This window comes from Euwallacea fornicatus, chromosome 24 (genome assembly GCF_040115645.1).
Source record: "Euwallacea fornicatus isolate EFF26 chromosome 24, ASM4011564v1, whole genome shotgun sequence".
Lineage (NCBI taxonomy): Eukaryota > Metazoa > Arthropoda > Insecta > Coleoptera > Curculionidae > Euwallacea > Euwallacea fornicatus.
Genome location: NC_089564.1, coordinates 3,501,692 through 3,523,756, shown reverse-complemented (window position 1 = coordinate 3,523,756; position 22,065 = coordinate 3,501,692). Strand labels below are relative to the sequence as shown.

General features: G+C 40.0%; 1 protein-coding gene across 1 annotated transcript; it reads right to left on the bottom strand.

Annotated features, from left to right (window-relative positions):
- Positions 1-9,896: 9,896 nt before the first annotated feature.
- On the bottom strand, positions 9,897-12,533 carry LOC136346724 (uncharacterized; the record flags this gene model as incomplete). Its single annotated transcript, XM_066296089.1, has 2 exons — positions 12,347-12,533; positions 9,897-12,220 (listed from the first exon to the last, which is right to left on the bottom strand). Coding segments are annotated over exons 1-2 (2,511 nt in total), but the record flags the coding sequence as incomplete, so codon positions are not given.
- Between the last annotated feature and the right edge of the window lie 9,532 nt (positions 12,534-22,065).

Sequence of the window (22,065 nt, the reverse complement as noted above, 5' to 3'; positions counted from 1 at the left end):
GTGTTTGAGCACTTAAAGTACTATTTTTCTTGGAAATGCAACAAGATGCAATTATGATGTGTTGTGACATCTTAAAGAGATCGTCGAGCTCATTAACTTGACACTTTGTTTAATAAATTTGGTCCACAATTCCCGAAGTTATCGAGCTTCAAAGTTTGAAAAGTCACAAAAGTTGTGTGTTTGAGCACTTAAAGTACTATTTTTCTTGGAAATGCAACAAGATGCAATTATGATGTGTTGTGACATCTTAAAGAGATCGTCGAGCTCATTAACTTGACACTTTGTTTAATAAATGTGGTCCTTATTTGACGAAGTTATCGAGCTTCAAAGTTTGGAAAGTCACAAAAGTTGTGTGTTTGAGCACTTAAAGTACTATTTTTCTTGGAAATGCAACAAGATGCAATCATCATGTGTTGTGACATGTTAAAGATCTCGTCGAGCTGATTAATTTGACACTTTGTTTAACACATTTGGTCCACAATTCCCGAAGTTATCGAGCTTCAAAGTTTGAAAAGTCACAAAAGTTGTGTGTTTGAGCACTTAAAGTACTATTTTTCTTGGAAATGCAACAAGATGCAATCATCATGTGTTGTGACATGTTAAAGATCTCGTCGAGCTGATTAATTTGACACTTTGTTTAACACATTTGGTCCACAATTCCCGAAGTTATCGAGCTTCAAAGTTTGAAAAGTCACAAAAGTTGTGTGTTTGAGCACTTAAAGTACTATTTTTCTTGGAAATGCAACAAGATGCAATTATGATGTGTTGTGACATCTTAAAAACCTCGTCGAGCTCATTACTTTGACAATTTGTTTAACAAATTTGGTCCTTATTTGACGAAGTTATCGAGCTTCAAAGTTTGAAAAGTCACAAAAGTTGTGTGTTTGAGCACTTAAAGTACTATTTTTCTTGGAAATGCAACAAGATGCAATTATGATGTGTTGTGACATCTTAAAGAGATCGTCGAGCTCATTAACTTGACACTTTGTTTAATAAATTTGGTCCACAATTCCCGAAGTTATCGAGCTTCAAAGTTTGAAAAGTCACAAAAGTTATGTGTTTGAGCACTTAAAGTACTATTTTTCTTGGAAATGCAACAAGATGCAATTATGATGTGTTGTGACATCTTAAAGAGATCGTCGAGCTCATTAACTTGACACTTTGTTTAATAAATTTGGTCCTTATTTGCCGAAGTTATCGAGCTTCAAAGTTTGAAAAGTCACAAAAGTTGTGTGTTTGAGCACTTAAAGTACTATTTTTCTTGGAAATGCAACAAGATGCAATTATGATGTGTTGTGACATCTTAAAGAGATCGTCGAGCTCATTAACTTGACACTTTGTTTAATAAATGTGGTCCTTATTTGACGAAGTTATCGAGCTTCAAAGTTTGGAAAGTCACAAAAGTTGTGTGTTTGAGCACTTAAAGTACTATTTTTCTTGGAAATGCAACAAGATGCAATCATCATGTGTTGTGACATGTTAAAGATCTCGTCGAGCTGATTAATTTGACACTTTGTTTAACACATTTGGTCCACAATTCCCGAAGTTATCGAGCTTCAAAGTTTGAAAAGTCACAAAAGTTGTGTGTTTGAGCACTTAAAGTACTATTTTTCTTGGAAATGCAACAAGATGCAATCATCATGTGTTGTGACATGTTAAAGATCTCGTCGAGCTGATTAATTTGACACTTTGTTTAACACATTTGGTCCACAATTCCCGAAGTTATCGAGCTTCAAAGTTTGAAAAGTCACAAAAGTTGTGTGTTTGAGCACTTAAAGTACTATTTTTCTTGGAAATGCAACAAGATGCAATTATGATGTGTTGTGACATCTTAAAGAGATCGTCGAGCTCATTAACTTGACACTTTGTTTAATAAATGTGGTCCTTATTTGACGAAGTTATCGAGCTTCAAAGTTTGGAAAGTCACAAAAGTTGTGTGTTTGAGCACTTAAAGTACTATTTTCTTGGAAATGCAACAAGATGCAATCATCATGTGTTGTGACATGTTAAAGATCTCGTCGAGCTGATTAATTTGACACTTTGTTTAACACATTTGGTCCACAATTCCCGAAGTTATCGAGCTTCAAAGTTTGAAAAGTCACAAAAGTTGTGTGTTTGAGCACTTAAAGTACTATTTTTCTTGGAAATGCAACAAGATGCAATCATCATGTGTTGTGACATGTTAAAGATCTCGTCGAGCTGATTAATTTGACACTTTGTTTAACACATTTGGTCCACAATTCCCGAAGTTATCGAGCTTCAAAGTTTGAAAAGTCACAAAAGTTGTGTGTTTGAGCACTTAAAGTACTATTTTTCTTGGAAATGCAACAAGATGCAATCATCATGTGTTGTGACATGTTAAAGATCTCGTCGAGCTGACTAATTTGACACTTTGTTTAACACATTTGGTCCACAATTCCCGAAGTTATCGAGCTTCAAAGTTTGAAAAGTCACAAAAGTTGTGTGTTTGAGCACTTAAAGTACTATTTTTCTTGGAAATGCAACAAGATGCAATCATCATGTGTTGTGACATGTTAAAGATCTCGTCGAGCTGATTAATTTGACACTTTGTTTAACACATTTGGTCCACAATTCCCGAAGTTATCGAGCTTCAAAGTTTGAAAAGTCACAAAAGTTGTGTGTTTGAGCACTTAAAGTACTATTTTTCTTGGAAATGCAACAAGATGCAATCATCATGTGTTGTGACATGTTAAAGATCTCGTCGAGCTGATTAATTTGACACTTTGTTTAACACATTTGGTCCACAATTCCCGAAGTTATCGAGCTTCAAAGTTTGAAAAGTCACAAAAGTTGTGTGTTTGAGCACTTAAAGTACTATTTTTCTTGGAAATGCAACAAGATGCAATCATCATGTGTTGTGACATGTTAAAGATCTCGTCGAGCTGATTAATTTGACACTTTGTTTAACACATTTGGTCCACAATTCCCGAAGTTATCGAGCTTCAAAGTTTGAAAAGTCACAAAAGTTGTGTGTTTGAGCACTTAAAGTACTATTTTTCTTGGAAATGCAACAAGATGCAATCATCATGTGTTGTGACATGTTAAAGATCTCGTCGAGCTGATTAATTTGACACTTTGTTTAACACATTTGGTCCACAATTCCCGAAGTTATCGAGCTTCAAAGTTTGAAAAGTCACAAAAGTTGTGTGTTTGAGCACTTAAAGTACTATTTTTCTTGGAAATGCAACAAGATGCAATTATGATGTGTTGTGACATCTTAAAGAGATCGTCGAGCTCATTAACTTGACACTTTGTTTAATAAATGTGGTCCTTATTTGACGAAGTTATCGAGCTTCAAAGTTTGGAAAGTCACAAAAGTTGTGTGTTTGAGCACTTAAAGTACTATTTTCTTGGAAATGCAACAAGATGCAATCATCATGTGTTGTGACATGTTAAAGATCTCGTCGAGCTGATTAATTTGACACTTTGTTTAACACATTTGGTCCACAATTCCCGAAGTTATCGAGCTTCAAAGTTTGAAAAGTCACAAAAGTTGTGTGTTTGAGCACTTAAAGTACTATTTTTCTTGGAAATGCAACAAGATGCAATCATCATGTGTTGTGACATGTTAAAGATCTCGTCGAGCTGATTAATTTGACACTTTGTTTAACACATTTGGTCCACAATTCCCGAAGTTATCGAGCTTCAAAGTTTGAAAAGTCACAAAAGTTGTGTGTTTGAGCACTTAAAGTACTATTTTTCTTGGAAATGCAACAAGATGCAATCATCATGTGTTGTGACATGTTAAAGATCTCGTCGAGCTGACTAATTTGACACTTTGTTTAACACATTTGGTCCACAATTCCCGAAGTTATCGAGCTTCAAAGTTTGAAAAGTCACAAAAGTTGTGTGTTTGAGCACTTAAAGTACTATTTTTCTTGGAAATGCAACAAGATGCAATCATCATGTGTTGTGACATGTTAAAGATCTCGTCGAGCTGATTAATTTGACACTTTGTTTAACACATTTGGTCCACAATTCCCGAAGTTATCGAGCTTCAAAGTTTGAAAAGTCACAAAAGTTGTGTGTTTGAGCACTTAAAGTACTATTTTTCTTGGAAATGCAACAAGATGCAATCATCATGTGTTGTGACATGTTAAAGATCTCGTCGAGCTGATTAATTTGACACTTTGTTTAACACATTTGGTCCACAATTCCCGAAGTTATCGAGCTTCAAAGTTTGAAAAGTCACAAAAGTTGTGTGTTTGAGCACTTAAAGTACTATTTTTCTTGGAAATGCAACAAGATGCAATCATCATGTGTTGTGACATGTTAAAGATCTCGTCGAGCTGATTAATTTGACACTTTGTTTAACACATTTGGTCCACAATTCCCGAAGTTATCGAGCTTCAAAATTTGAAAAGTCACAAAAGTTATGTGTTTGAGCACTTAAAGTACTATTTTTCTTGGAAATGCAACAAGATGCAATCATCATGTGTTGTGACATGTTAAAGATCTCGTCGAGCTGATTAATTTGACATTTTGTTTAACAAATTTAGTCCTCATTTGCCGAAGTTATCGAGCTTCAAAATTTGAAAAGTCACAAAAGTTGTGTGTTTGAGCACTTAAAGTACTATTTTTCTTGGAAATGAAACAAGATGCAATCATCATGTGTTGTGACATCTTAAAGATCTCGTCGAGCTGATTAATTTGACACTTTGTTTAACAAATTTGGTCCACAATTCCCGAAGTTATCGAGCTTCAAAGTTTGAAAAGTCACAAAAGTTGTGTGTTTGAGCACTTAAAGTACTATTTTTCCTGGAAATGCAACAAGATGCAATTATGATGTGTTGTGACATCTTAAAAACCTCGTCGAGCTGATTAATCTGACACTTTGTTTAATAAATTTGGTCCTTATTTGACGAAGTTATCGAGCTTCAAAGTTTGAAAAGTCACAAAAGTTATGTGTTTGAGCACTTAAAGTACTATTTTTCTTGGAAATGCAACAAGATGCAATTATGATGTGTTGTGACATCTTAAAGAGATCGTCGAGCTCATTAACTTGACACTTTGTTTAATAAATTTGGTCCTTATTTGCCGAAGTTATCGAGCTTCAAAGTTTGAAAAGTCACAAAAGTTGTGTGTTTGAGCACTTAAAGTACTATTTTTCTTGGAAATGCAACAAGATGCAATTATGATGTGTTGTGACATCTTAAAGAGATGGTCGAGCTGATTAATTTGACACTTTGTTTAACACATTTGGTCCACAATTCCCGAAGTTATCGAGCTTCAAAGTTTGGAAAGTCACAAAAGTTGTGTGTTTGAGCACGTAAAGTACTATTTTTCTTGGAAATGCAACAAGATGCAATTATGATGTGTTGTGACATCTTAAAGAGATGGTCGAGCTGATTAATTTGACACTTTGTTTAACACATTTGGTCCACAATTCCCGAAGTTATCGAGCTTCAAAGTTTGGAAAGTCACAAAAGTTGTGTGTTTGAGCACTTAAAGTACTATTTTTCTTGGAAATGCAACAAGATGCAATTATGATGTGTTGTGACATCTTAAAGAGATCGTCGAGCTCATTAACTTGACACTTTGTTTAACAAATTTAGTCCTCATTTGCCGAAGTTATCGAGCTTCAAAGTTTGAAAAGTCACAAAAGTTGTGTGTTTGAGCACTTAAAGTACTATTTTTCTTGGAAATGCAACAAGATGCAATTATGATGTGTTGTGACATCTTAAAGAGATGGTCGAGCTGATTAATTTGACACTTTGTTTAACACATTTGGTCCACAATTCCCGAAGTTATCGAGCTTCAAAGTTTGAAAAGTCACAAAAGTTGTGTGTTTGAGCACTTAAAGTACTATTTTTCTTGGAAATGCAACAAGATGCAATTATGATGTGTTGTGACATCTTAAAGAGATGGTCGAGCTGATTAATTTGACACTTTGTTTAACACATTTGGTCCACAATTCCCGAAGTTATCGAGCTTCAAAGTTTGAAAAGTCACAAAAGTTGTGTGTTTGAGCACGTAAAGTACTATTTTTCTTGGAAATGCAACAAGATGCAATCATCATGTGTTGTGACATCTTAAAGATCTCGTCGAGCTGATTAATTTGACACTTTGTTTAACAAATTTAGTCCTCATTTGCCGAAGTTATCGAGCTTCAAAGTTTGAAAAGTCACGAAAGTTGTGTGTTTGAGCACGTAAAGTACTATTTTTCTTGGAAATGCAACAAGATGCAATCATCATGTGTTGTGATATCTTAAAGATCTCGTCGAGCTGATTAATTTGACACTTTGTTTAACAAATTTAGTCCTCATTTGCCGAAGTTATCGAGCTTCAAAGTTTGAAAAGTCACGAAAGTTGTGTGTTTGAGCACTTAAAGTACTATTTTTCTTGGAAATGCAACAAGATGCAATCATCATGTGTTGTGACATCTTAAAGATCTCGTCGAGCTGATTAATTTGACACTTTGTTTAACAAATTTAGTCCTCATTTGCCGAAGTTATCGAGCTTCAAAGTTTGAAAAGTCACAAAAGTTGTGTGTTTGAGCACGTAAAGTACTATTTTTCTTGGAAATGTAACAAGATGCAATCATCATGTGTTGTGACATCTTAAAGATCTCGTCGAGCTGATTAATTTGACACTTTGTTTAACAAATTTAGTCCTCATTTGCCGAAGTTATCGAGCTTCAAAGTTTGAAAAGTCACAAAAGTTGTGTGTTTGAGCACTTAAAGTACTATTTTTCTTGGAAATGCAACAAGATGCAATTATGATGTGTTGTGACATCTTAAAGATCTCGTCGAGCTGATTAATTTGACACTTTGTTTAACAAATTTAGTCCTCATTTGCCGAAGTTATCGAGCTTCAAAGTTTGAAAAGTCACAAAAGTTGTGTGTTTGAGCACTTAAAGTACTATTTTTCTTGAAAATGCAACAAGATGCAATTATGATGTGTTGTGACATCTTAAAGAGATCGTCGAGCTCATTAACTTGACACTTTGTTTAATAAATTTGGTCCTTATTTGACGAAGTTATCGAGCTTCAAAGTTTGGAAAGTCACAAAAGTTGTGTGTTTGAGCACTTAAAGTACTATTTTTCTTGGAAATGCAACAAGATGCAATTATGATGTGTTGTGACATCTTAAAGAGATCGTCAATCTCATTAACTTGACACTTTGTTTAATAAATTTGGTCCTCATTTGCCGAAGTTATCGAGCTTCAAAGTTTGAAAAGTCACAAAAGTTGTGTGTTTGAGCACTTAAAGTACTATTTTTCTTGAAAATGCAACAAGATGCAATTATGATGTGTTGTGACATCTTAAAGAGATCGTCAATCTCATTAACTTGACACTTTGTTTAATAAATTTGGTCCTCATTTGCCGAAGTTATCGAGCTTCAAAGTTTGGAAAGTCACAAAAGTTGTGTGTTTGAGCACTTAAAGTACTATTTTTCTTGGAAATGCAACAAGATGCAATCATCATGTGTTGTGACATGTTAAAGATCTCGTCGAGCTGATTAATTTGACACTTTGTTTAACACATTTGGTCCACAATTCCCGAAGTTATCGAGCTTCAAAGTTTGAAAAGTCACAAAAGTTGTGTGTTTGAGCACTTAAAGTACTATTTTTCTTGGAAATGCAACAAGATGCAATCATCATATGTTGTGACATCTTAAAGATCTCGTCGAGCTGATTAATTTGACACTTTGTTGAACAAATTTAGTCCTCATTTGCCGAAGTTATCGAGCTTCAAAATTTGAAAAGTCACAAAAGTTGTGTGTTTGAGCACTTAAAGTACTATTTTTCCTGGAAATGCAACAAGATGCAATTATGATGTGTTGTGACATCTTAAAAACCTCGTCGAGCTCATTACTTTGACAATTTGTTTAACAAATTTGGTCCTTATTTGACGAAGTTATCGAGCTTCAAAGTTTGAAAAGTCACAAAAGTTGTGTGTTTGAGCACTTAAAGTACTATTTTTCTTGGAAATGCAACAAGATGCACTCATGATGTGTTGTGACATCTTAAAAACCTCGTCGAGCTGATTAATCTGACACTTTGTTTAATAAATTTGGTCCTTATTTGACGAAGTTATCGAGCTTCAAAGTTTGAAAAGTCACAAAAGTTGTGTGTTTGAGCACTTAAAGTACTATTTTTCTTGGAAATGCAACAAGATGCAATTATGATCTGTTGTGACATCTTAAAGAGATCGTCGAGCTCATTAACTTGACACTTTGTTTAATAAATTTGGTCCTTATTTGACGAAGTTATCGAGCTTCAAAGTTTGGAAAGTCACAAAAGTTATGTGTTTGAGCACTTAAAGTACTATTTTTCTTGGAAATGCAACAAGATGCAATCATCATGTGTTGTGACATCTTAAAGAGATCGTCGAGCTGATTAATTTGACACTTTGTTTAATAAATTTGGTCCTTATTTGCCGAAGTTATCGAGCTTCAAAGTTTGAAAAGTCACAAAAGTTATGTGTTTGAGCACTTAAAGTACTATTTTTCTTGGAAATGCAACAAGATGCAATTATGATGTGTTGTGACATCTTAAAGAGCTCGTCGAGCTCATTAACTTGACACTTTGTTTAATAAATTTGGTCCTTATTTGACGAAGTTATCGAGCTTCAAAGTTTGAAAAGTCACAAAAGTTGTGTGTTTGAGCACTTAAAGTACTATTTTTCTTGGAAATGCAACAAGATGCAATTATGATGTGTTGTGACATCTTAAAGAGCTCGTCGAGCTCATTAACTTGACACTTTGTTTAACAAATTTAGTCCTCATTTGCCGAAGTTATCGAGCTTCAAAGTTTGAAAAGTCACAAAAGTTGTGTGTTTGAGCACTTAAAGTACTATTTTTCTTGGAAATGCAACAAGATGCAATCATCATATGTTGTGACATCTTAAAAACCTCGTCGAGCTCATTACTTTGACAATTTGTTTAACAAATTTGGTCCTTATTTGACGAAGTTATCGAGCTTCAAAGTTTGAAAAGTCACAAAAGTTGTGTGTTTGAGCACTTAAAGTACTATTTTTCTTGGAAATGCAACAAGATGCAATTATGATGTGTTGTGACATCTTAAAGAGCTCGTCGAGCTCATTAACTTGACACTTTGTTTAATAAATTTGGTCCTTATTTGACGAAGTTATCGAGCTTCAAAGTTTGAAAAGTCACAAAAGTTGTGTGTTTGAGCACTTAAAGTACTATTTTTCTTGGAAATGCAACAAGATGCAATTATGATGTGTTGTGACATCTTAAAGAGATGGTCGAGCTGATTAATTTGACACTTTGTTTAACAAATTTAGTCCTCATTTGCCGAAGTTATCGAGCTTCAAAGTTTGAAAAGTCACAAAAGTTGTGTGTTTGAGCACTTAAAGTACTATTTTTCTTGGAAATGCAACAAGATGCAATTATGATGTGTTGTGACATCTTAAAGAGATCGTCGATCTCATTAACTTGACACTTTGTTTAATAAATTTGGTCCTTATTTGACGAAGTTATCGAGCTTCAAAGTTTGGAAAGTCACAAAAGTTGTGTGTTTGAGCACTTAAAGTACTATTTTTCTTGGTAATGCAACAAGATGCAATTATGATGTGTTGTGACATCTTAAAGAGATCGTCGATCTCATTAACTTGACACTTTGTTTAATAAATTTGGTCCTCATTTGCCGAAGTTATCGAGCTTCAAAGTTTGAAAAGTCACAAAAGTTGTGTGTTTGAGCACTTAAAGTACTATTTTTCTTGGAAATGCAACAAGGTGCAATCATCATGTGTTGTGACATCTTAAAAACCTCGTCGAGCTCATTAATTTGACACTTTGTTTAATATAATAAAGATCTTGGCTACACGATTGGCAACAAAAGTCTTAAGGCTAGACGGTTCCATCTTTAGCCAAGCCAACACAATGTTTGAATCTGTAAAGTATTTTACTCGCGAAAGAGGTATCCCTAATGTTTGCTTAATAGTATGCATTAACTCGGCCCACAAATGAGCCGCTAGAAGCTCAAGTCGAGGTACCGTCAGTTTTTTAACTGGAGCTACTCTTGACTTCCCAGTTAGAAGCCGAAGTTCATGATTGCCCAGGTTATCTACCGATTTTATGTAAATACAAGCTCCATAAGCCTTCTCGGAACTATCACTAAACCCATATAATGCAACATGAACCGCGTTGCTTACCATTACGTGTCTGTCAATCTGGCATTCATTCAGGCATGCAAGTTGTGTTATGAATTCCTGCCAGCATTGTTTCATATCACTAGGAACCTCTTGGTCCCATTCAAGTTGTAACTTCCATAATGCTTGAATAATTAGCTTGGCTCTAATCAATGCTGGGCCGATTAGTCCAAGGGGATCGAATATTTGAGAGATTGTTGCTAGGATCGTTCTTTTCGTTACGCGTATTGACTCAATCTTAGCATTGATTTGATATTTTAAAATATCTTGCTTAGGTTCCCAAGAAATTCCCAATGTTTTTAATTCTTTGTTGTTACGCGAGAGAATGAAATTGTCAACATTTTCGTTATTGTTCGCTTCTAAAATTTTGCTTACTACTATTTCACTATTAGAAATCCATTTCCTCAGCTTAAAATTGGCTTGGCCCATTATCTCGCTAAGTTCCTTATAGATCTCCAAAGCCTCTGCTTCCGAATTCACGCTAGTTAACAAATCATCCATGTAAAAAGAATGTTTAATTATTTCTGATGTTCGAGGGTATATGTTCTTATTTTGATCTGCCAATTCTACCAGACAACGCGTGGCTTGGAAAGGTGCACTTGATGTGCCATATGTCACCGTGTTGAGCTTGTAGACACTAATCGGATCTTTAGCGTCCGCTCGCCATAATATTTTTTGATACTTTCTTTCACTTTCCTGTATCTTAATACATCTATACATCATCTTGATGTCTGCGCTCAGCACGATTTTTCGTAGACGTAAACGTAGCAAAATAGCATATAACTCTTCTTGTACTACCGGGCCCACCATCAAAATATCATTTAGCGAAATTCCCGAACTAGTTTTGCAGCTTGCGTCAAACACCACGCGGCATTTCGTGGTGATTGAGTTCTTTATAACTGCCCTATGAGGAAGAAAATAACCATCATTTTGCCTAGAGTCGTCATCTTCGATTGACCCTTCGCGCGTCATGTGGCCTAAGTTCTCATACTCGGTCATAAACCCCACATATTGTTTTTTCAGTTCTTCATCTTTATTAAGTTTTCTCTCGAGATACTTCCACCGATTTAACGCTGATGTCTTTGAATCTCCGAGCTTCAATTTCTTGTCAATTTTGAAGGGGTACTTCACTATGAAGTTATTATCCTCATCGCGGGTCGTGGTTTGAGTAAAATATTCCTCGCAATATGATTCCTCTTTTGATAGGAACTTGGAATTTTTAAACTCTTCAACGTGCCAAAATTTAGTTAACGAGTCGTTTAACATTTTATTTGAGATATTTGTTGACAAGTTGCAAATCGTCTTAGAATTACGTGATTCAAAAATTGCGAGGTTTCCTGATATCACCCAGCCTAAATATGTTTCCTGTAATACCGGTAGCTTATCTCCTAGTCTTAATTTGCCTGAACCTAGTAAATCGTAAAATATACCTACCCCTAATAAAACATCAATATGCTTTGGTTCGTTAAAATGTTCATCTGCTAAGTTGATATAGTTTGGAACCTTAAGCACTGATTTAGAAAATTTGAATAGAGGCAAGTTCTCCGTTAGTGTTGGCAAAACCAAGAATGTCAAATTAGCCTCAAAACTGTTAAATTTAGACTTTATTTTAGTATGAGTTTGTCGGCTGATTTTCGTGATGGTCTGACTAATACCTGACAAGGGCATGCTAATCCTTTTGAAACTCAAATCTAACTTTCTACAAAGACTTTTGCTTATCAAGTTTGACTGACTTCCTGAATCGAGCAATGCGTTACACTTATGCCAATTGCCTTTTTCATCGGCAATTAGGATGTTGGCTGTGGACAGCAATACCTGGCTTCTATCTACATTAGATGAAGTTAGGGTTAACGAACATTCACCCGCTTCGCTCGCGTCATTGTTTACTTGAGCTGCTGCTACTGACAATGTACCTTGTGATATTTCTTGCTTATCTACGAGTGATGGAGCCGCGCTATTGTGGACGTTACTAGGATTTAGACTTCTTTCGACTGATTGACGCTTTTCGTAGTGTAGCGCGGTATTGTGTTTCTGATTACATTTCCTACAACCACTTGACCTACAGTCCTGTTTCAGATGTCCTACGCGTAAACAATTACTACAGAGTTTGTGTTTTCGAATTTCGTTGTACTTTTCTGATACCGGTAATTGAATGAAACGAGAGCATTGATATATGAAATGATTCTCATTACATATATGACACTTACTAATCCTTTCCGTTAAAGAATACGAGTAGTTTTTAGACTGTTGGAATTCGTTCCTTTTCTCATGACTTTTGGTTTCTATGTTATCTTTGTCACGCTTTCGTGAATGAGAGACTGGAAATTCGCGAACCGCTTCCAATGCAAAACATTTCTTAGTTAAGAATTCGATCAATTGGTCAACAGTGGGCATCTCAGTATTACATTGTTTCCGTTCCCACTCCCGATTAGTATATTCATCAAGCTTACTTAATATTATTGGATTTAATAAAGCATCCCATTGTTCTACGGGTAATTTTAGTTTTCCTAACACTGATTTGTGCTGCTGAACGGCGTCTATTAATTTTCTGATATTTGCTGCAGATTCTTTTGTCGCATTCGGTAAATTAAAGAGTAAATTTTTAACATGAAAATTAACAACTGCCTTTTTGTTTTCGTATCGCTTTTGTAGCAAGTTGAAACTAATTGTATAATTTTCGGGTATTATGTCAAGGGCATCTATAAGTTTTAATGCATCGCCCTTACAACATAATTTCAAATCAGCAGTTTTTCTGTTTCACTCAAATCGGTTCTGTTGTAAACTAATGACTCGAAAATATTTTTGAAACTGAACCACGTTTCGTAATTTCCAAAGAAGGAGGGTAACCCTAAGTCTGGTAACTTCCCTATACTTCCTATTGGCTTTGGTGTACCTATTTGAATGTTTTTACCGTCATGCGTTTTGTTAATTGTGTCTATTACCCGTTCCGCTTCTGAAATTATACTATAGTAGGCTGATTCAGTATCTATTCGATTTTCCGATTCCCTTGAATTTACAAATTCCAAACGTGTTTGGACCTTATCGAATTCATTAAAATCTACTTGTACGCTCTTGAGACGATTTTTTATTTGATAGATTTCTTTGATATCTTCGCTATGGAGAAGGTATTGCTCAAACCGAGACAAACGCTCGACTAGAACTCTTCGAGCATGTAAAAGTTCTCGAAATTCACCACTTTCGGTTAGGGATTCTATCGAGCCTAGATCCCTTTCGGATCATTTCGAGACTTTTCCTTTCTTATTTTTCAATGGCATGTTTAACTATACTGATTATGCGTTATTAAGTAACAAATTTCAATTTGAAAGATACGTGTGGTGAAATTAACTAGTTTTACCTTCTTTCAATACTAGAAATCGTGAAACATAAATTAACCAATCATGACAATCTCATTCAACATATGACTATTTAAAGTAGGAAATGGTAATCAAAATTACTAGATTTTAGGTAACTTTTAAAGGACAACTTGTGATAAAAGGAACTGACTCACCGGGATTATCAATTGTTCTCTTGGCGTCCACCCTTCCACTCCTTACTTCTTATAGAGTGTTCGATTTTCTATGTTCCATAGGTTCTGATCCAATCCAAAGGTATCCGGTTCGAAGTGACCAAAATGTTTTCGTGAAGTAATTAACGTGCATACGTTTGTGTCCAATACGAGGAGGACCCACTATACTGAGGTTTGGCAATGGACTGGATAATGTTGAAGGACCACCCTGATTTCGCAGTCTCAGAGACACTGTGTTGCTTTAAATAAAGGCACCAAAACCTCTTTAACAATAACAACGATTTATTGACAATAGAAAATGTTAACAACGGCTTGCTAACTACAAATATCGCGAGACACGGAAGATTACGACTTTGCCGGGATCGAGCCACTATACGGTATTAGTGGTCCCGTGCAGTCCCGTGAACGTAACGTATCACGAAGCGAGGATGGTAAAGGTAACAAGAAAAAAAGAGAGCTGTTAGCTTCACATTTTCCTCAAGTACTACGGCTTGGGTTCAACACCCATGGACGTACCCCGAGAAGAGGGCAATTAGTGACTTATTGCCTACCTACCGCATCAAAGCGTAACAACCAGATAAAGGACGAATGGATCTCTTTATTGGAGTATCGGTATTGTGCGGGCTAGGCGGGACGTGAATTGGACCTAGCCTTTTAGGGCCTATAAAACAAAATGGTTGGGAATTCTATCGGTATACCGTCCACAGATGCGGATAATGGTCGCTGTTACGCGGGGAAATCCAACCATATGGTCAAATAGACGGAGCTGCCCATGGGCGTAACATAAGGTCTAAACTTAAACTAACTAATCTAAAAATTTATAAATAAAACAATGGTAGATTGAACAAGTACTGAACTGGCAGACACGAGTCGCAACAGTGTTCCTCAGGGATCCGTTCTGGGTCTTGTCCTGTGGAACCTGTTCTACGACGAGCTACTGACAGTGGGTTATCCAGAGGGCGTCACTCCGATAGCGTACGCGGACGACTTGTCGTTAGTGGTGACGGCAAGGAACAGGGAAACCCTGGAGAGAAGAGTTAGGGGGGCCATGGAACTGGTCTCCGACACGTTCCGAGTCAAAGGTCTCAGCATGGCTACGGACAAGACAGAGATGGTGCTTCTGGTGGGAAGAAGATTGCTGAGGAGCTTCAGTCTCTGGGTGGATGGTGTCAGGTACGAAAGTTAGGAATGTGTGAAGTACCTGGGAGTGTGGTTCGGTAGGGATACTCGCTTCGGCAAGCACATCCGCCGAACTGCCGACAAGGTGGGCGGGATTCTACGAAAACTCGAGGGAATCCTGCCCAGATTAAACGGATTGACGTTTGAAAGGAGGCGAGTCCTTGTGGCGGCGGCGGCGTCGGTCCTGTTGTACACGGTTCCGGTGTGGCACACCGAGCTGACGTACCGAAAGTACAACGCCATCTTGGAACGAGCAAACAGATCGCTCGCAATCAGGGTTGCGTATGCACAGAACGGCTCCGGGTGTGTCGGTGTTGGTGTTGGCTAAAATACCGCCGGTGAGACTGCGAGTGGAAGAGAGAAGAAGGGTGTGGAAGCGAGGTAAGAAATCAAGGAGTGAAGCGAGCGATTGTATGATAAGCGAATAGGAGAAAGAGTGGGCCATGTACGATAGAAGGATGAAAGTGTTCGTACCCAGCATAAGGCAGTAGTTCGAATGTAAGTGGACGAGACCGGGTTACGTGCTGTCACAGGTATTTACTGGGCACGGTGTGTTCGGTAAATACCTGCGAAGAATCGGAGTGGAACGAAGTAAACACTGCTGGTTCTGTGGGGACGAAACAGAGTGCGTGGCGGACACCCCGGAGCACACGCTGTGGGAGTGTCCGCAGTGGGAGGGGTATCGTGTGGAGGCCAGGGGGAGGGGACTCAACCTGGACCGAAACATGATAGGGCGTGAATTGGTGGAGACAGAGGAGAAGTGGATGGCATTTGAAAGAATGGTGGGAAAGATCATGTGGGATAAGAGTGTGAGAGAGAGAGAACGGAAATCGGGAAGAGTGAGGGAGTAGCGAGCAACCTCGGCGACGCATAGTCCGCGAGGAGAGACGAAAGGGCCCTGAAGGAATACCGAAAGGCGATACTGGGGCGAAGAGGGGAGGTGGTTTTAGTGGGTAGGCGGGCGACATAATGGTCGGTAGAATCCCACACTACCTGGCTGCACGTCGAAGCCAGGTGTCTTGAGAAGATTCCCACTTCCTCGCAAAAAAAAAGTGGGTTACATTCACAGAGATCGCTGTGTATGTTGAGTTGCCTAGAGCTTTGTTTACATTCCCGGTTAGTTTCTTATGCAATTGACTATGTTTGTGCCAGTAATGCTTCATCTTAAAGACTAAGGCTTTCAACAGCAACTAACGGGATCCAAATATTAATTGTGAATGTTTAAATTAATTATCCCAGCAAACAAAATTACATTAATACAAATAACAAAAAACAGAAACGGATGGTCGGCTCGAAATATGGGCCTCGCTTCGATTATGGCTGATTTTCTCAATAGAACAACTAAAACTGAAAAGAGAATGATTCTTTTCTATTCCCAACGATACAGTGTGAACTGTGCTACTTATCGGAAATAAACGTGCATAGTGCAGTAACTTTTGCTACATTAATCAAAGAAACACTCATCATGAAGTACTTAACATTTTCGCAATATTTCAGGTTCTAAATTTAGAGTGCAAAAATGCAAAATAATTGAAAGCAGCAAAAACATGAAGAATCCCAAAAAAATCACTTACCGATAGTTGCAGCTGCAGCTTCAGTTCCACACTCGGTTACATTAATAAAGGCCTTCTGGATTACTTCAGACACCGTCAAAGGTTCACTAGAAATCCCACTAGGATACGCACTATCACTAAACACCTTTTTCAACTTCAACTAAAGAAAAACTATTTTCAAAAACTAATTTCAAAGATGAGACTTATTTTTACTCTTTGTAAGATGGGAATCAAATCATACTTGCTCTCAACAAGAAAAGAAGGCAGAGTTGCAGACACATGTTCATATTCCAAGTTTTGGGGCTTAAGAAGGGGATATATGTCTTTTTCTGTGGCTGTAAGCCCCTCGATTTCGTCTGAGAGGACGATGGTTATTGTAATATTGTTCCCATGGTATGGCATCTCCAAAAATTTGGCTTTAAGCGTTGGAGATGCGTAGTACCTAAATGACTCTTCTATATTCATTATATCAACTTTTTTAGTGTTTGTTTTTGGTTGTATAGAATGTCCCCTTGATATACGAAAACTCGTTCTTCCAGGTGTCTAAATACTTTTGGTACTTCAAATGGACAGAAAACTATTATTTCTTACCCTTGAAATGTAAAGCGTTAACCAGGCACAATCTGATAGAACCATCGATATTATTAGGATCGACTATGTTCCTGATTTTGCTGTTGTGCTCTTCTACCCATTGGTTATTTTTTTGAGCTGCTTCAACCCTCTTAAAACTCAAATTAATAATTTTAATGATTAGAAAACTCAACAATGTACCTTAGCGAAGTTAATATTTTCGATATTGGCGTCATAATTTTCGATGGTTCCCTTTTTGAAACTGTCCAGAATTTGGAAATCATTATTCACGAACAATTTATTGACTGAGGATAACTGGAAGTCGTCGGATTTTTGTTTTAACAAAATAAAGAAATTTCTGCAACAACAGGAGTTTAGCAAGGGCGCAATGGTAAAAAAAACATACTTAAGGGCTTCTTCAGTCGTTTCTTGCGTGGGTAAATTAAGGGCAGAAACGAACTCTAAAAGAGTGTCATTCTTGGCACCAGCCGCGGTCAAAGCCAAGATTACTTGAATTGAGAAAGGGTTGAATTTGAAGTTTTGATTGGGCTAGTCCTTGAGAGTTTCCTGCAATGGAAAGAATTTCCTAGTTTATTTAATAAGGGTAAACTTTTTGATTTGTTAATTTTTTTTTCTTACCCTATAACATTCGTAGGAACTGCAACTTTAGTTTTTAAAATGTCACCCGCTATTTTCGAATTGTTTTATGAAACCTACTCTTATTGGCGTATATATATACAGGGTGGCCCCTTTAAAACTCATCAACTTTCAAAAACATAAAAATTGAAATCTTTTTTATTTGATGTTCCATTTGACCATCGTCTCATTTAAGATTCTTTTCCGAAAACAAATTCCATTCAAGATATTTCAGGTGGAGTGTTTTAAGTGGGTCACCCTGTATATCTATTTTTATTAGGATTAGATACGAAATTTTTCCGAGAAAAAAATTATTTTCTTTACGGTATCCAAAGAAATTAAAATTGATAAAAACACAAAAATAATATAAAGGTCTTCTGCATTTTTTGAAAGTGAAGTAAATCGCATTCCAGAAATTGCAATTTTTAATTAAAAAAGAGGCAATGCCAATTTTTTGCGATGTGAAATAGAGCGAACAGCTCGGTTACCTTTTTTTGCGAGGAGGGGGAATCTTAAGTAACCCGGCCTGGTCCACGACCGGGTAGTATGAGATTCGACCGACCATTATGTCGGCCGCCTACCCACTAAACCCACCTCCCCTCTTCTGCCCCGAAACTACCTCTCAGCAATATCATCAGGGCTTCCTCGGACTAGGTACGGACACGGTTCCGCACCCACTCTTCTTCCTCTCGTTCTCTTTTGCAATCTTGACCCTCAAGATTTTCTCTATCAGACCCTCAAACGCAATCCACTTGCTCTTACTTTCCACCAGCTCGTTCCCTATAGTACTTCGGTTTAGGTCGAGTCCCCCCGCCCTTGTCTCAGCGCGATAGCTCTCCCACTCTGGACACATTCACAGCGTGTGCTCCGGTGTGTTCTCCCTTTCGCTACAAAACCAACATTCCGCACTTCTCTCCATTCGTATCCGCTTCAGGTATTTCCCGAACACGCCGTGTCTAGTGAAAACCTCAGCCAACATGTACCCACTCTTCATCCACTTACATTTGTACCAGACGCGGATCCCAGGTACAAAGGTCTTTATCCAACCCTTGTACTTCTCTCAGTTCCGCTCCCACTCGGTCATTACCCATTCCTTCGCTCCACTTTTTCCTTCCCACATGTTACTTCTTTCCTTCACTCTGATTTTCACCAGAGGTTTTTTGGCCAATGCCAGCACAGCATCGGTCGGTGCCATCCTGTAGATACTAGCCACCCGGAGCGCGAGCAGACGATTCGTTCTCTCCAGTATGGCCGTGTACCTTCCGTACTCCAGTTCTATTCGCCAGACCAGAACCGCGTACAGCATGACCGAGGATGCTGCCATCACCATCAACCTCCTCCTTTCGTACCCCAAACCGTTCGCTTTAGGCAGTATACCTTCGAGCTTCTCTATCACCTTAGTGACCTTTTCAGCAATCCGGCGTACGTGCTCGCCGAAACGAGTATTTCTGTCTATCCACACTCATAGGTACTTCACGCATTCCTTCGTCTCGTACGAGACGTTGTCCAGTCTCAGACTCATACTTCTTATTTTCCTTCGCCCGGCCAACAGCACCACTTCGGTTTATTCTGTAGTTATGCTCAGCCCCATACGTTCGAATGTGTCGGCGGCTAGTTCCATGGCTCACCTAGTCCTCGGCTCTAGGGTTACCCCGTCACTCGCCGAAACCACCAACGCCAAGTCGTCCGCGTAGGCCACCAGAGTTACCCCTCGCGGATACTCGACGGTCAGTATCCCGTCGTAGTAGAGGTTCCACAAGACGGGGCCCAGGACGGACCCTTGGGGAACGCCACACGACATCTGTCGAACTCCCCCGTCAGGTAACACCAAAAACCGATCTTGCAGGTACGACTGAACTACGTTCAAGAGGTACCCGCTCACCTTGGCCCTTCTCATCACGTCGACGATATGATCCCAAGGCGCCGTATTAAAGGCGTTCTTTACATCAATTGTTACCATGACGCAGAAGCCCGCGTGTTTGTAACTTTTCCCCCTGATCCCCTCGACTATCCGCATGACGGCCTGCATGGCGTCCAGTGTACTCTTGCCCTTGACGAACCCATACTGACTCTCACTCACCATTCCCAATGCATTCGCTTCATTCAGCAGTCTGGTCTTGACCACCTTTTCTGCTACTTTCCCGAGTCCGTCCAAGAGACATATAGGTCGGTACGAGACCTCTGCCCACGTTTCGATTTCTCTGCCAGTACTAGTCAGGTTCTCTTCCAGACTTTAGGGTACACGCTCGAGGTCAAGATGCGATTAACGCAACATGCTATACCCTGGGGCACTGCCCCTAGGTATAGCTTCAACACCTCGTTCGGTAGCCCGTCCAGTCCCGAAGCCTTGCGGCTCTTGAGACTCCCGACGGTCTGTCGGATTTCTTCAGTCGTAACTCGAGGCACGTCATTCGATCTCACTCGTACCTTTTCCCACGTTACTCGCAACTTCTCCGGGAACAGCGCGTCCATTTCTTTCCGCATGTCTGCTTCCGGCAATAGACCGTTCGTAAAGCGGCCAAGTTTTCCGGTCACTATTTTGTACCCGAGTCCGCAGACGTCTGTCTCTAGCTCGGCACAAACATTCTTCCACTCGTCTCTCTTGGCGTCCCTTGTGGACTCTTTGGGGGCCTTGCGCTGTCTCTTGTATTCGGCTTCTGCACTCGCATCGTTCGCATTCCCCCTTCCTGGCGCTCACGTCCATCGTCTTCTCGCTCTAATACCTGCTTTCCTTCTTTCTGCAATTTCTTAGCTCCACCAGTACACCGCTCGTTTCTTTCTCCCGTTCCTACTGCCACGCTTCCTCATGTATTCGTCACAGGCCTCGCTTAAGTCCCGAACTATTCCTTCGGGAATTTGAACAATCCCCAGACGGTCCCGCTCCTTCACGTACCCGCCCATTTTTTCCAGACCCTTCGTGCTCGTCATCCATCCACCTTTTTTCACTCTCACTTCTTCGCCCCCATCCCTTCTCGCTTGACGCAATACAAGATGTACCTGTGGCCACTCCCGCTCTCCATTCCGACCTCGACGCGCCACTCTCTCACCCAGCCACTCACATACGTTTTCGCAATGGTTACGTTGAACAGTGACCTGCCTTTCCTATTTCCGAACGTCCACTCGTTCCCGATGATGGGAACGAGCTCCGCCGCGTCCAGAAACTCCTCCAGGACCGGTCCGTAAGCATTTGCCACTCCAGAACCGAACCTCGCATTCTTGGCGTTCGGATCCCCAGCGATGAAGACCCTCCTGCTGTCGCGTGCCCTGACGTAACCCCCCAGCCGATCGAGCCACAACGTGAAATTATCGGTGCTCCTGTTTAGCGAAAAGTACACGGGGACGGGAGTGATCCCATCCAGCTCCGCAGCCACAAACCCCCGGTAACGGTAAAGCGATTTCACCCTGACACCTGGCGCTTGCCAGATGAAGGCGTTATCGCTTCTATCCCGTACTAAGTTCCCGTCGGCCACGCAGGGATCTTGATCGAGCTCCACATCGACGTTTCTTTCCCTAATCACCTGGAACATGAGGTCCATCGCGAGACGTCCTCTGTCAAGATTGATCTGTAGGCACCGTAGTTCCCTGTCCGCCGCCATTGGATCCTAACAGTCCACGCACACACGCTCGCTTACACCCACTCACCCGTGTCTCACCTATTCCTCCTTCCTCGGTCACTCCTTTCTCGCCTTTCCCCCACCTGCCTTATCGTCAGTAGTTGCCAGCGACTCAAGGGAGTTGGTGGTCGGTGAGTTCTTGGACCCTCCGTCCTCTTCCTTCTTCACCTCTACCTCTTCTGGCTTCTGCCTTGTCAAGGGTCTCCCCTGGTCATGAGTCTCTCCCTGACTCTAGGCTTACCCCCAGCCTTGGGTTTCCCCTTGGCTTTAAGTTCACCCCTAGCGCTCGGTTTTCTCCCCACTACGGTCTTCTCCTCGGCCTCCAATCCCCCCTTCGCCTCGTGCTCGCCCCCCGCACCCTGGTCCCCCCGCCCTGTGGTCCCTCTCTCAACATCTAAAGCAGCGATCGGTTTCTCGCCGCTCCTTCAGTCGACACCTGGAGATGCCCACCTGCACTTCGGTGACCCTCCTTACCTGCCTGACCGCCTCTCCCTCTACTAGAAACATGGCTGTTTGACAGCTCCCGAAACTTAGACGGAGACTAAGCAACCTTAGCCACCACTTCCTCCTCAGTAGGGACTCCGTCCAGGTCGTGTATTTGGAGAGCCGCCGACCTCCCTGTACCCTCTCTTACTCTGCTCAGGCCCAAGTCTTTGGCTAGCAAATCACGCAGTTGCCGGTTCTTTCCTCCTTTCAGCACCGTCAGTAGCATTTTCCCCTTCTTCATCTCCCTGCCGGTGCTGATCTTCATCTCTTGGCCGCCCTTAGCAACTACTTGTCTCACCTTTCTGAGGGCATCTAAGTAAGAGGTGCCTTCCTCCCTCGCCATGAAGATGACCCATTCCTCT